This window comes from Hipposideros armiger, unplaced genomic scaffold (assembly GCF_001890085.2).
Source record: "Hipposideros armiger isolate ML-2016 unplaced genomic scaffold, ASM189008v1 scaffold_108, whole genome shotgun sequence".
Taxonomy (NCBI): Eukaryota; Metazoa; Chordata; class Mammalia; order Chiroptera; family Hipposideridae; genus Hipposideros; species Hipposideros armiger.
Window position 1 is genome coordinate 386,975 of NW_017731458.1, and position 13,840 is coordinate 400,814.

The window sequence follows — 13,840 nt, forward strand, 5'->3', positions numbered from 1 at the left end:
AGCCACAGTACAGCATCTGCAAATAAGCTCATAGCCACAAGATACAGAGAAATGCCCGTTCACACATACACATACATGCAAGTCCTGCCCGCACTCAGGGCATGACACCCCATTCACACACTTGTTCAAATGCCCACACTACCCCGTGGCTCACTCTCACTACAGCCCATCTCACATAGTCAGAAGGGCTCTCACACTTATCTGCGCATGGCCCCATGTAAACATAATGTTTCTACTCCACATCTCCCACCGGGCAGCCCGCACACTCCCACCCAGCACATCTGTGCAGCGCATCCCCCGCCCGGCAGACTCCAGCAAGAGGCCTCCGGTCGGTGAGCAGCGGCCACAGTGGCCAGGAATTAAAATGCAGCGAGGAGGAGCCGGGGCGCGTCAGCACCGCGTCTCCAGGAGCGCACAGCGCTCGCCGCCGCCGCCCCGCCCGCCCGGAGCCGCGGGGCCAGCGAGCTGAGGAGCAGGTGCTGGAAGCCCAACCGCGCCAGCATCGCGCGGCCGCTGCCCAAGTTCGCCCGGGGCCCGAGGAGGGCCGGCAACCGGGAGAGGAGCGCAGCCGGCGCCGCCGTCGCCACCGCCACCGCGGGCTTGGAGTCTCCAAGAGAAGGGCGCGCGGGGCAGCGAGTTCGGGTCACCCCCAGGAGGTGCAAGCCGGGGCTCCGCAGTCCTCAGCTCCTGGCGCCGCCGGGGCAGGGAGGAGAAGCAGTGGACAGCGAGACCGGGCTTTTCTGGAGACTCGAAGCACCCGGGAGAGTCGGGTGAAGAAGCGACACTTCCCGCCGGCCAGCCTTCTCGAAGGGTCCCAGCAGCCGGCAGCTTCTGGCAGGACGGCCTGAGAGCCCCCCCCCCCCAGCCCCAGGCGAGAGCGGGCACATCGCAGGGCTCGGGCGCGGGACTTGGGTGAGCGCCTGAGCCGGTCTCAGCCGAGCGCAGCCGGAGGAGCAGTGAGAAGGGTCCTGGAGGGAAGGGAAAGAGGGCAGCACCCAGCAGAGCGACCACTCACCCCAGTCCACACCCACCCCACCCGCCGAGCCAGGGGCGGCGGTGCGCCTCTGGGGGCGCTCGTCCCCTGGCGACTTCTCTTTGGTGTCCCAGCGCCGCTGTGCTACGGGCCGGACTGGTGGGGTCCTTAGGGATGTCCAAATCAGGCATGGTGGCCGAGTGGCTGCTCTCCCAAGACCAGCGTAAAAGCTGGGGTTAAGCGGAGCAGGGGCGGGGGGGGGCTCAGCATAGGGTCCCCCGAGGTCCAGGACGAGGGGAGTCAAGGCGGGCGCAGACTGCGCCCAGGAACTGGAGAGGCGGCGCTCGGCGGGGCCCCTCCAGAGGTAGTGGCCGGCGTCGGGCATCCTTCAGGAAGACAAGGGGCCAGGAGATCCTGGGAGGCGCTCGGGAGAGGCCAGTGCCAGGGGCGGCGGGCCGAGGCGGCGCTCAGTCCCGGGCGGGCGCCCGCGGAGGCGGCAGCGGCGGCGCCGGGTGGGCATGCCGCGCCACCGGAGCTCCTTTCGGGCGCACGCTTCCCTGGCGCGGGCTGCGCTCGGCTGCTGCTGCTGCTGCTTCCACTGCTGCTGTGGACTTCCATGGCGGCTCCGCCCGGCCGGGGCCGCCGCCGCTGCTGCCAGCCGCAGGCTGAATGAATGAGCCGGAGCGGCGGAGCCGGGCTGCCCGCGGCCGCGCTCACCGGCCCGGGACGCTTCCGCATGGCCCGGGAGGAGCCGGCGGCGGTGGCGGCGGCCGGGCAGCCCGGGGGTGGCAGGGGCGGCGGGCGAGAGCCGGCGCTGCAGGGGCCAGGGGTCGCCCGCAGGGGGCGGCCGTCCCTGAGCCGCGCTAAACTCCACGGGCTGCGGCACATGTGCGCCGGGCGCACGGCGGCGGGGGGCTCCTTCCAGCGGCGGGCGCTGTGGGTGCTGGCCTTCTGCACGTCCCTCGGCTTACTGCTGTCCTGGTCCTCGAACCGCCTGCTCTACTGGCTCAGTTTCCCGTCGCACACGCGGGTGCACCGCGAGTGGAGCCGCCAGTTGCCCTTCCCCGCCGTCACGGTGTGCAACAACAACCCGCTGCGCTTTCCGCGCCTCTCCAAGGGAGACCTCTACTACGCCGGCCACTGGCTCGGGCTGTTGCTGCCCAACCGCACCGCGCGCCCGCTGGTCAGCGAGCTACTGAGGGGCGACGAGCCGCGCCACCAGTGGTTCCGCAAGCTGGCGGACTTCCGCCTCTTCCTGCCGCCGCGCCACTTCGAGGGCATCAGCGCCGCCTTCATGGACCGTCTGGGCCACCAGCTCGAGGACATGCTGCTTTCCTGCAAGTATCGCGGCGAGCTCTGCGGCCCGCACAACTTCTCCTCTGTGAGTTGTCCTCCGCGCGAACCCGCTCCCTCAGCTCCCCCACTCTCAGAAGGTCCTCCACCCCACGAGGGGGGCTGGACACCAGGCCCCGTGCTGTGACTTCATTTCACGATGCCGAGGGGGAACCCAGAGTCTGCTCCTCCAGATTGTGGGAAGTTGGACACAACTGTAGGAGCCGCCTTGCTCTTTTACCCGGGCCTGTCTCCTGCCAGTGTCAGTCCCCAAGCCCTACACTCTGCTCGTGATGGTCCCCTCTGGGACTACTTAGCCCTCCTTCTCCCGAGTCTCACCCCCAGGCCCGTAGAACAGGCAACTGCCCTGTGTCTGGGGTGAAGGGATGGAAGGAGAGAGAACCATGTCTTAAGTGTGGGCTTGTTGTCTCTGGGAAGACCAATAAAAAAGCTCTTCAAAAATGGGCCATCAGGAGAGGCGCGCAGAGACCCTAAAGCAAGTTTAGTTATGGCTTCAGAGATCCAAGACCCTTCCCATCTAGGGAGACTGTGGAGGAAACTCCCACAGTATTCATTAGCACTGAAGCTGCAGCTAGTTTGGTGGCGAAGGCAGCAGTCCCTTCTGCTACTTTTTAAAAGTGCTTGTGTCTTAAGCATCCCAGGGAATTGAGCAGTGGTTAGTGCAGGTGGGACCCTTGTTCCTGCCAGGTGTGAGTACAGATCTGTCAGTCTAGACTGAGGAACCAACACCCTGCAGTGAGGAAAGCAGCTAGGTGGAGAGATAGTGATGCGAACAGCTGGGGCCAGGAGACGCTGTGCTCAGGATTTGTAAGCCATTTGCTGTGCTGGTTCCCCCACGCTGTGGGTCTGGACAACGCAGCTGTCAGACAGAAGGTATGTGCCTTGTGCGATCTGCCTAGGAAGGCTTCTGGTGCCAAGCCCCAGCGTGGCGCTAGCCTGTCCAGCCATTCGTGTGCAGATGCTCCTTAGGTAGATTTGGGCTTTTCCACTCGTGCAGCAAAGGTTGGTGTGTGAATTTATTTGTAGTGCTCGGATGGCGATTTTACCAGCCCTGGTGCATCCCACCTGACAGTCTCATCTCTGACAAAGCTATTGCTGGGATGGTAAAGAGTGCTATGGTTCCAACAGGTGTTGGCACATCAGGCCAGGCCTCCGACTGGCTGATTGGGCTAGTCCTTATCTAGGATGTTGACCTTGGCTTCAGTCTTGCAGGCCTTGCTGTGCTTTAAGCCTGTTTGTAGAGAGTAACCCTGAATTATCCACTCCCAACACACCCCTTGTTTTCTGGGCCTTTCGGTTTGCCTTTAAAGCATCCCTACCTGGTGGCTGCCTAACCTTAGCAAGCAGGAAATGTTGTGAACATATGCTTCTAAGTGTTTACTTCTTCCTGACTTTAAAACAAGGCTGAGTTCCACAGAGATGAAGGAATGAGGCTAGTGGTGCTTTTTATTTATTGTTTTTGCCAACCAATAAACTAGCAGCCCCTAGAGTTAGACGGAAGTTCAATGTTATATTCAAGTGTCATCAGTACCAGCTCCAAGTTATACAACACAGCCTACCAAGTACAATCCTGCACACCTGACAATGGCTTTACAAAGTATGCATACAAAGAATTGCATGCTAACAGCCAGTGTTCATGTCTGACATTCACCACAGCCCTGCGTTAGCAATGAGTTTTATTCCCATTTTAAAGATGAAGACAGTGAGGCTCTAAAGCACGGTCCAAAGCTCAGAGCCAGAAAGTTCAAAGTCCAGCTTTGCATACCATTAAATGCATTACATAGAAACTCCATGTAGCCTTCTCCTCTGACCTTGGGTCTCTCTTCTCTCACAGGACCCCTGGGTAGGACTCTTGCCTTCCCCTACCTCCAACAAATCCTGTCCCTCCTAGGAGGAGCATGGAAAGTAGAGCCGCCCCAGGGGCCCAGGTGGCCATAGTCTTGGCCACATGTTACCCAGGCCTAACTTTGTCTGCAAGCACACAGCACCTTTAGGAGCCACCTGACCTCAGCCTCCCTGACAGGTAGGATCATGAGTTAAAGAGAGCAGGGTCCTCCCCGTTGGGCACACCCTAGTCTTCCCTGCCTGTACCCTGCCGTCCTGTGTCTAAAGAGTTTGTAGGCACACACCCACCCAAGCAAAAGTATTACCTCCATTCCCTGAAACTATGTGTTCCTGGGCACTCAAGCAATCCCTAGTGGCTTCCTGTTATGGCTTGGTCCTGGGAGTTTCCAGCCCCTTAACATTTCATGCTTTAGTTTTCCCCCACCCCAAGGGCCTCAGAATTAAAGGCTGTACCTCTCTAGCTATGGGAGCCAGGATCTATTTCAGGGGATCCCCAAATACAGAGTGGGCCTATCAGGTTAGACTTTTGTCTAACCACGCTACCCTGTCTCAAGCCTTCGTCATCTTTGATGGAATGGCACTATACCGTAGTGGTTAAGAGCATGAGTGCACAAGCTGTACCAGTGTTCAGATGCTGGGAGTGCTACTTACTGTGTGTCCTTGGTCAAGTGACTTAATCTCTCTGTTCTTTAGTTTCCTACTCCACCTAGTGGAGGTATCAATGGTACATACAATAGTATTGTATATACACCATATTAGTTGTGTATATGTATGTGTATTAGTGATATATATGGAGAGAAAGAGGGGGGGAGCTCTTAAAACTGTGCTGGGCCCCCATAAAAGTGTTGCTTTTAAATGGCATTGGCCTCCTGACTGGCCTTGCGCCTCTAGTTCAGCACTCCCTCTCCCCCGCATCCATCTCCTGCCCTATAGCCAGAGTAGTCTTTCTAAAGCTCCACTCTGAGCATGCCATGCTCCTCGTTAAACCCTCCCGTGGCTCACCTGTCCTCAGGACAAGGTCCAGTCGCTCGGGCCCTGCACATGGGCCCTGCCTTCTCTCTTGCCATGCCCCCTCTCCTACCACATCCTCAAGCTCTGCAGATCTTACGGCTGGACGCCGCTCCTCAAGCCTCTCTGCCTTCCTCTGCTGATACAGGTGCCTCCACCCGTGCTGCTTTGTCAGCCTGGGGACACCTCCTCCCCTTCAACACCCAGCTATAATAATGAAGACTGTGCTCATTAGAAATGCAGGTTTCTTCTGCTTTGGAGCCTTTCCTGATCACCTCACCCTCCTCCTCTCATCACCAAACAATAGATGCCTTCCACCTTTCTCCCTCTTCCACCCCATTAGGGCGTCAGCCAGGTGTGCATGTCATCGTACCCCCTGATCTGTGTCTGTCTCCCCCTCTAGAACTGGGCGGGAGTCCTGTCTGATTTCCCTGCCATCTCCAGTACCCAGCACAGAGGCTGATACTAAGTGTTCAGGAAAGGTCTAGGGAATAAATACTTTCACCAGGTGCCCCCCCCCAGACTTCCTGTTGTCCTGTGTCACCTGTTCCAAGACTCTTGGCTTAATTTCTCCAGGAACACCAGTGGAGTGCATTTCTAATGAGTAAATACCCAAAAAATTTTGGAGCATTTATTTTTTGGGGGGGCGAGCAGGATGCCAAGTACTCCCCCCAGACACCTGTGCTTCCTAAGGCCTCAGAGGACTAATGCAACAGGTGAGGATTGGGCTTCCAGGGAGCACCCTTGGGGGAATGTGCCTGATGTCCCCAAATCTCACTCTATCCAGTTCGACTCATGGTCTGGAAATAAACTCGGCGGGGGAAGGAAGAGTATTGTGGAGGGGTCTCTGTTGGGTTTTGTTGTCCAGGCCCACTCAGCATGGGTTTCTTTGCCGCCCATGTTTGTGTGTTACAGCCATGCAAGGGTTAATCACTCAGCCCTCAGACAAAGCAGCCCCCCCTTCTGAATGCCCATGTGGTTTCCCTGGCATCAGCCGTGGACTTCGGGCTCTGCACACTCTGGACTTCCCGAGTTTTCCTGGGCATGGAGGAAAGCAGCCTTCCCAATAACTGGGCAGGATGAGCCCAATCTATCTCGGCACTGGGGCCTTGGAAGAGACACTGCAGGGTGGGGAAAAGGGGCCAAGAGACGCCACTCAGGGTCCACTACAAGTGAGAACAAGGAGCAATGACCCTCTCTGGGAGGAGGCATGGTTCAGGGGTAAGTGTCAGGCAGACCTGGCCCTGGGCTTTGGCTCTGCTCCTTGGGCAGGCACTTAACTCTCCAAGCCTCAGAGAGCTGGGATGAAGATAACATGTATGCAGTGACTGGCCCATGCCCGGACAGCAATAGGTGCTGGATACCCAAACACTGTTGTTATAATTTGGAGAAAGAGATTGACACAGTCTTTGCATCTGGTGGTAACAGTTATTACTTATTATCAATGTAATTATCGTATCTTATCATGACCACTTGCCTGAATGGGGATATGCTCATTGCCGGTTCGTGCATTCAGTCACACAGTATCTACTGAGTGTCAACTATATCTCAAGTTCTCTTCTAGCTCTTGGGGATGTAAAAGGCTTGGTGTGTGTTCTCCATGAACTTGCAGCATTGTTGAGCAAAGAGATATGTGAACAGACACCAAGAGCGCAGAGGTGTGACGTGGACTCGGGGGAGTACCCCGGTCAGACTGGGGTCCTCTGTTGGCTTCTTGGAAGAGGTGACCTCTGACCTGAGTCTTGAAGGATCAATAGTAGTTCCAAGGGAGAGAAGGGAAGGGGGACTTCAGGGAGAGGGGACAACATGTGCAAATAAGTACAGAGGCATGAAATGATGAGATTGAACACAAGCTTTCTAGGCCCTGGGAGAAGGTCAAGGTGGCTGGACGGAGGGCTGGATGTGCTGAGGTGGGGTGGAGTTAAGGGATAATAATGCAATAATAGTATGGACACCCAGAGTTTACACTGAGTTTTTAAACTTTGTAGCAAAAGCTCTGACTTCTTTCATACTGGCTATTCCACTACAGAGGGAGCCCTCATCTATGCCCCAGCCCCCCAACTGCCACCCCCATTCCTAACTCCATCAGGGGCCACTCCTCCCTGTACCCTTCCCCCGTTTCCTACCCCCATTTGTAGGGGTCAACCTTGAGCCCAGATCTTGGACAAGTTGTACATTAAAAGCCAAGGAAACAGTACTTGCTTTCATCACACTTTGTCACAAGAAGCAGGCTGGCTAGTACTATCCAGTGACAGAAAACGAGAAATCATTTCAGCAACGTATTGTTGAAAATCAGCAAATTCTGTTGAAATGCTGGGAGGCCAGGCAGTCTAGTAGTTGTGAGGATGGATGTCTTTAGGGAGGCAAGAAAGATACTTTTGCCCTGAGAGAAAGAGGAATAAACGAGCTAATACATGTAAAGTGCTTAGAATGGTTTCTGGCACCAAGTAGGACTCAATAAATGTGAACTATTTCCATTATTATTACTTGCGGTGAGAGTTTCAAGTGAAAAACGACAGCACTTGGCCCTGGACGGTTGTGATATGCCAGACCTGGTCTGGGCATTGTTTCATGCCACGTCAATTCTTGCAATGACCCTAAGAGGTCATGTGTTCATCCACATTTTATAAATGGGGGAACTGTGGCTCAAGGGACAGTCTGTAGTGCCTGAAGTCACAGTCAGCAGATGACGAAGGTGGGATTCGAACCCAAGTCCTCCTGACTGCAAAGGTACATGTAGCTGGATACACAGCTGTGCAGTTGGATGAGGAAGAAGCAGCGTTGGTGGGAGCGGGGGAGTGTGCTGGGAAGACCAACCTGGTCTCAGTCCTGCCCGGTCCAGCTCTGTGACTTTGGCCTCAGGATCTTCCTCTGTGAAATGAGGGCATGAGCTAAGTAACCAACGGGACTCAGTTAAAAAGTTCTTCGTCCAAGTGAGCAGTCAGGGGAAAAATGGGGCTTAACTACTACAGATGGCCTGAGCGCTTCAGTCAACCATTTCTTTTCTTTGCAGAGCTGAAGCAGTGATTAAGGGGGAAATGTACAAGTTATTGAAGTGCTCGAGACAGGATGGTGATTAAATAGACATTTATAAAAGGAACACGAAAAGACCTGCACCAGTTATTTGACATTCGGGAAATTAGTTTAGGGAACCAAATGTAAACGCTGCTCAGGTCTGCAGATATCCAAATTGACCAATGTCGGGCCAATGCTGATAGTGGCTATTTGGCGGCCACTGTGGCCAGTCATGAAGGCATCCATCAGACGTCTGCCTGATTGAGGAGGGCTGAAGGCATAAGCAGGCCATTTGCTTTGTGCATCGGTCGCTTTGATTCTCCTAAGTGATTTGCTTGGAGCAGCTACTCGGAGATTCACTAAAGCTCCTACTGTATGCCAGGCACTGGGCCACAGAGATGACCATACACCCACTGTTTCTGGTAACTAGGCCTGCAAAGGTCAGTGTCCTTTATCAGGGTGACTAGGTCTACAAGGAGCTGCCCATCATACAAGGAGTGGGCCCAGACATGCGCTAGCCTAGGATTTGCACAGGACACGGTCATATCCTTTTTACCAGAATCCAATGGGTGTTATGGAACCCATTTTACAGATGAGGAAATCGAGGCTCAGAAAGGCACAAAGTCACAGCTTGCAGGCAGCAGAGTCTGGATTCAACCAAAGGTGGGCCCAGCTCCAAAGCCAGTGTTTGTTTATTTTGTTCTTTAAAGTCCACACATAAGTGAGGTCATATGGTATTGGTCTTTCTCAGTCTGACTTATTTCACTTAGTATACTTAACTCGAAGTTCCTTTCACTGCAAGTGGGGTAGGCCCCCGAAGTCACCTGGATGCCAAGGCCTGCCACTCAGAGAAGGAAAGACCACTCCTAAGAAGACAGGATCAATGATGGACTTGCACCCTCCCATTCCATCAGCCAAACAACTGGATGGAAGTAGAATTATGAGGGGAAGCTACTCAAGAGTTGTGAAAAAGTTTTAAGTCAGCCATAATCTGAACTAACCATTTTCATTCTTTTAAGGACATTGGTAACTTAAGTCCTGGCTAAGGAATTCTTGCCAAATTGAGATCCAGCTCAGGCCTGTGCTAACAAATAGATGACTCACTCGTAATTGGAACATGAATTGTTGGTAAAACAAATAGAGGCCGCTAATGTACAAGGGAAGTTTGTTCTCCTGAGCTTGTCAAATATCTCCCCTGACACCATTGTTTATACTATTAAATTGCTTAGTAAATTGTTTTCTCTGATTCCACACACATTTATTGAGCTCCAACTCTTTGTCAGGCACTTTACATTCGTTAGTTGATTTCAGCCAGATGCAAGAGGAGAGTATTCTTTTCTCCCTGGTACTGATAAGGAAACTGAGGTACACAGTGGTTTGGCAACTTGCCCGAGATCGTAGACAGAAACCCTGATCTCAGGGTTCCAAAGCTAGTGCTCTTTGCATATCACACTTATTCCCACAAAGAAATCTCAATGCAGGTTTGGCCAGACACACCTGCATTTGTAATCAGTGGAGCCTTAATTATTATAACTAGGTAGGAGAGCATAATGTACGTTACCATCTCACTTTATCCCTACAACAATGGAGGGTGATGTTTGCACCCTGTTGCCTGCCGAACTTCAGAGAGGGCAGGGGCTTGCAGAGGGTCACGTGGCGTGGGGAGAGAAAGCAACCAGCATTTGGATGCAGGCCTCTTAAGGCTCCCATGTACCCTTTCTTCCTCCAGTTCCTCTGTTCCTGGTGAGTATGGGCTTCAGGGATTTTACCTGCCTGCGAAGATTTTCTTAGGGAAAAAGCAATGGGCTTCTGAGTGCCATGCAGAAAAGAATCAGTGCTAAAACAGACTGCTGAAAAGAGGTGAGGCAGATGTTGAGTTCCTTCTTGATCTCTGTCCAGAGACCTGCCCCTCTTCCCAGGCAGGTCTGTGTGAGCACACTCCGATTGGACGTGGAGGAATGGGGAACCTTTGAGGCGCATGCTTCTGAAGCTTTAGCAGGCCTAGTTGCCTGGGGCCCACTGCAGAGTTCCTGATTTGGTAGGTGTGGAACTGGGCTTGAGATTTGCATTTCTGAAGGCTCCCAGGTAATGCAGATGCTGCTGGTCCATGGACCACACTTGGAGGGGCAAGGCTATGGGTGTCTTGAAGTCCCATGAATCCTGAGAAGAAATCAGTGGCCTCTCTCAATCATGTCCAATCCATTGGGTCTATAAAAGTGCATGGGGGGTAAGCATCCTAGAGTGAAGCAAGGAAGGGTGTCGGGGAAGGAGTGTTGGGCTCCCCCCGTGAACCCAGGAGGATGGGCCTAATAGAGGCATCTTTTCCCGGGAGCAGTCTTCATGCCACACAAAAGCAGGGTCCACAGAGGGGCCATGGGCCTAGCCAGTGTCAAGGAAACCAAAATGCAAAGGCCATCTGGTAGACTGAATAATGGCCCCTCAGTGAGAGCCACATCCTCATCCCCAGAACCTGTGACTGCATTACCTTCCATGGCAAAAGGGACTGTGTGGATGGGATTAAGTTAAAGGTTTTGAGATGGAGAGATTATCCTGATAGAGTGGGCCCAAGAGAATCACAAAGGCCCTTCCTTGTAAGACAGAAGCAGGAGGATCCGAGTCAGAGAAGGAGGTGTAACCACGGAGAGAGGCCCGAGAGACAAGAGAGATTTGAAGACACTACATTGATGGCTTTGATGATGGAGGAAGGGGCCATAAGTCAAGGCCTGCAGGCAGCCCCTAGAAGCAGGAAGTCAAGGAAGCAGATTCTCCCCCCAGAGCCTCTAGAACAGCGGTTCTCAACCTGTGGGTCGCGACCCCTTTGGGGGTCGAACGACCCTTTCACAGGGGTCGCCGGGTACTCGTATGTGGGCGTATCTGCATGTGGGCCTGGAGACGGATAGAGGAGCGGTGTCTCGGTTCCTAAGACCATCGAAAATATGTGTTTTCCGATGGTCTTAGGTGACCCCTGTGAAAGGTTGAGAACCGCTGCTCTAGAAGGAATGCAGGCTTGCCCACCCCTTGAGTGTATGTAACCTTCTGACCTACAGTACTGTAGGCTAATACGTTTGTGTTGTTTGAAGCTACTAAGTGTGTGGTAATTTGTTATAGCAGCACCAGAAAATGAATATAAGCCTCATTTGTTCTCTAAAATACTCTACTACCTGACCCCCCATAGTGAACCAGGCTGGGTAGGTTTGGACCAGGGTCTGTCCCCCAACCAAGAAAATAAAAGAATCCTTAACAAACATGCAGCTAGGTTCAAAAAAGTCAACATGGGCATATTTTATACGTGCTTACAGTCATGCAAGTTTGAGAATTGGGACCCCAGAAACTTAGAAGGGAAGTGGCTGAAGAAATAGGAAGAAGGGGGCTTCAGGAGTCAGACTCAAGTTCAAGTCCCAGGCCCACCAGGTATTCACTGGGTGGCTCTTGGGGAATTGCTTACCTTCGTTGAGACCGTTTTATTATTTGTAAAACAGAGATTATACCTTCCTTGCAAGGTTGATGTGAAACTTCAATATATTTATCCATTCAAAAATTATTTATTGAGAGCCAGCTCTTGTCTACTCCTGGTGGATAAAAGTTGGATATAAACACAGAAAGCATCTCTACTCTCTGGAACGTTAAAGCACAGATGTATAGGTGCTAGATAAAAGTGAGCTATGACTGTCACCCTCCTTATCATTATTAATAGGTGACACCTCTCACTTCTTCCAAGAAAAAACTTTCAGGCCCTGGAAGAATAGCGTGTTGAATGGTGGTCTTCTGTATATATTGTCACAATTCTAACCGGAACCATTATGTAGTTTTCATATCACACCTCTATGGGCAGGTCAGAGCCTTTATAGAGTTTGTTTTCCCCCTCCATTTAGTACCATGACCAAAATTAAAAATCAGAGGAGATTGAATTAGTCAAGGTCACATTGAAAGCTGCTGGGAAGCTTGAAATAAACCCTGAGGACATCTGTGCTTAAGCCCACAGATAATGTGTTGATATCGCAGCAGGATCCGTTTCTTCCTCCTATGAACTTCCTCCTTTTCCGAAATGTGTATGCTGGTCATCCCCTCCTGCTTCCAATGGCATAGCTGATCAGAAAGTCGTTGCTACTCTGATCTCTGAGATTGAAGGGTTTAATCTTCTCTTGGAACCCCTCCCAACGAAAATGATTTTCCCACTTTGAAATGGCATGGGCATCCACTGTGAACTCACACCCATAAATCTCGACCTGCTGCTTGGGAAAGCAGATGAGGTTTGATTCGGCTTCTCAGCACAGTCTCACAGAGCAAATTATGGCAAGAGTGTGATTTATAGAAGCACCTCCAAGGTTCTGGAGTGAGACGCGTGTTTATTCACTTTATTACCATTTATTTTACACTATCTCTTTATGCTCCCTGCACATGGATTCGAAAGACTATTTGGATAGCTGCTGGTGGCCTGCCAGCTTGCACAGCATTGCTGAGGGACATAGCCGTCTTTCCCGATGCTGCCGATAGCTCGGGTTGGGGGTCTTTATACCCATGTTGGAGGGAAGCCCAGCTCTAACAAACAGGCTTGGAGACGCTCGCCCAAAGTTCTTGCCTGCACTTCCCCAGTTCTGTGTTTGCAGGCGTTGTGACTCCCCAGCTGCAACTCCAGGGTGTGTACAGGCAGTCTCGATTTAAGATTCCAATATCTCAGAACAGCTGGGGACATTTAACATGGCGATAATTACATTACATGTTTGACAGTACATGGAGTGAAGAGCCTTTTGTTGTTGTTGTTGTTGTTGAATATTCGATGAGCATCAAATATTTTAACCAGCCAGAAAAATAGGACTGCATTTTTTTTCCACATCCAAGTAGTTTCGTTTTAAAATTTCCGGCTCCAGGGTGAGTGTCTCAGGCTCCAGTCTTCTTTTACCATTGTGTCTTTGGAAAGGCAAGAATGACGTCCCTTTGCCTGTGGCTGAAAAGCTAAGGTAGGGGAGCTGTGAGCTGCGATGCTGAGGAAAGGAGGGAACGGGCAAGAGCCACGTGGGTACCCGTGTGTCCCGGGGCAGATGTGCAGGGTCTGGAATGTCATCACATCACATCATGGTGGCACCAGCAAAGCGGTGAGAAGGAAGCAGAGGCTTGGGGAGCAGACACAGACTTGCTGGAAGTGACATGACTGATGCATGTTGGAGGCGGGGTCAGCTAAGGTCCCTACAGAGGCATTTTTGGCCCCTTGGGTGTAAAGGTTGATGCCAGGAGGTGGGGTGGGGAGAGTGGAAACGGGATGGAGGACAGTCTGCCCTGCACCAGGCTCTGTGCCTCACTATCGTATTCTTCAGCCCTCATGACAGTACTCTCGGGGCCACAACTGTTGTGCCCATTTTATTTTTAGTTTTTTATTTTTTATTTAATTTTATTTATTTATTTATTTATTTATTTATTTATTTATTTATTTACTTACTTACTTATTTATTTATTTAAGATTTTCACCAAAAGACAGCTAACATACAACATTACACCAGCCCCAGGGGTAGACCATAGCCATTCAACATCCACACACCTAAAGAAGTGATCACGTCCGGCAACCATCCGACACCACGCCACGCTGTCACAACACTACCTACTGTATCCCCATGCTGTACACCACATCGCCACAACTCACCTGCTCTATAC

The 13,840-nt window shown here is 52.3% G+C and overlaps 1 protein-coding gene across 1 annotated transcript in view; it reads left to right on the forward strand.

The window, feature by feature from the left end:
- The first annotated feature begins 678 nt into the window (after positions 1 to 678).
- ASIC2 (acid sensing ion channel subunit 2) overlaps positions 679 to 13,840 on the forward strand; it is a 296,973-nt gene continuing 283,811 nt past the window's right edge. The window contains exon 1 of the mRNA XM_019646949.1: positions 679 to 2,354. Coding sequence (XP_019502494.1) covers positions 1,647 to 2,354 — 708 coding nt within the window. The 5' untranslated portion in view covers positions 679 to 1,646. The remainder of the gene's footprint in view (positions 2,355 to 13,840) is intronic.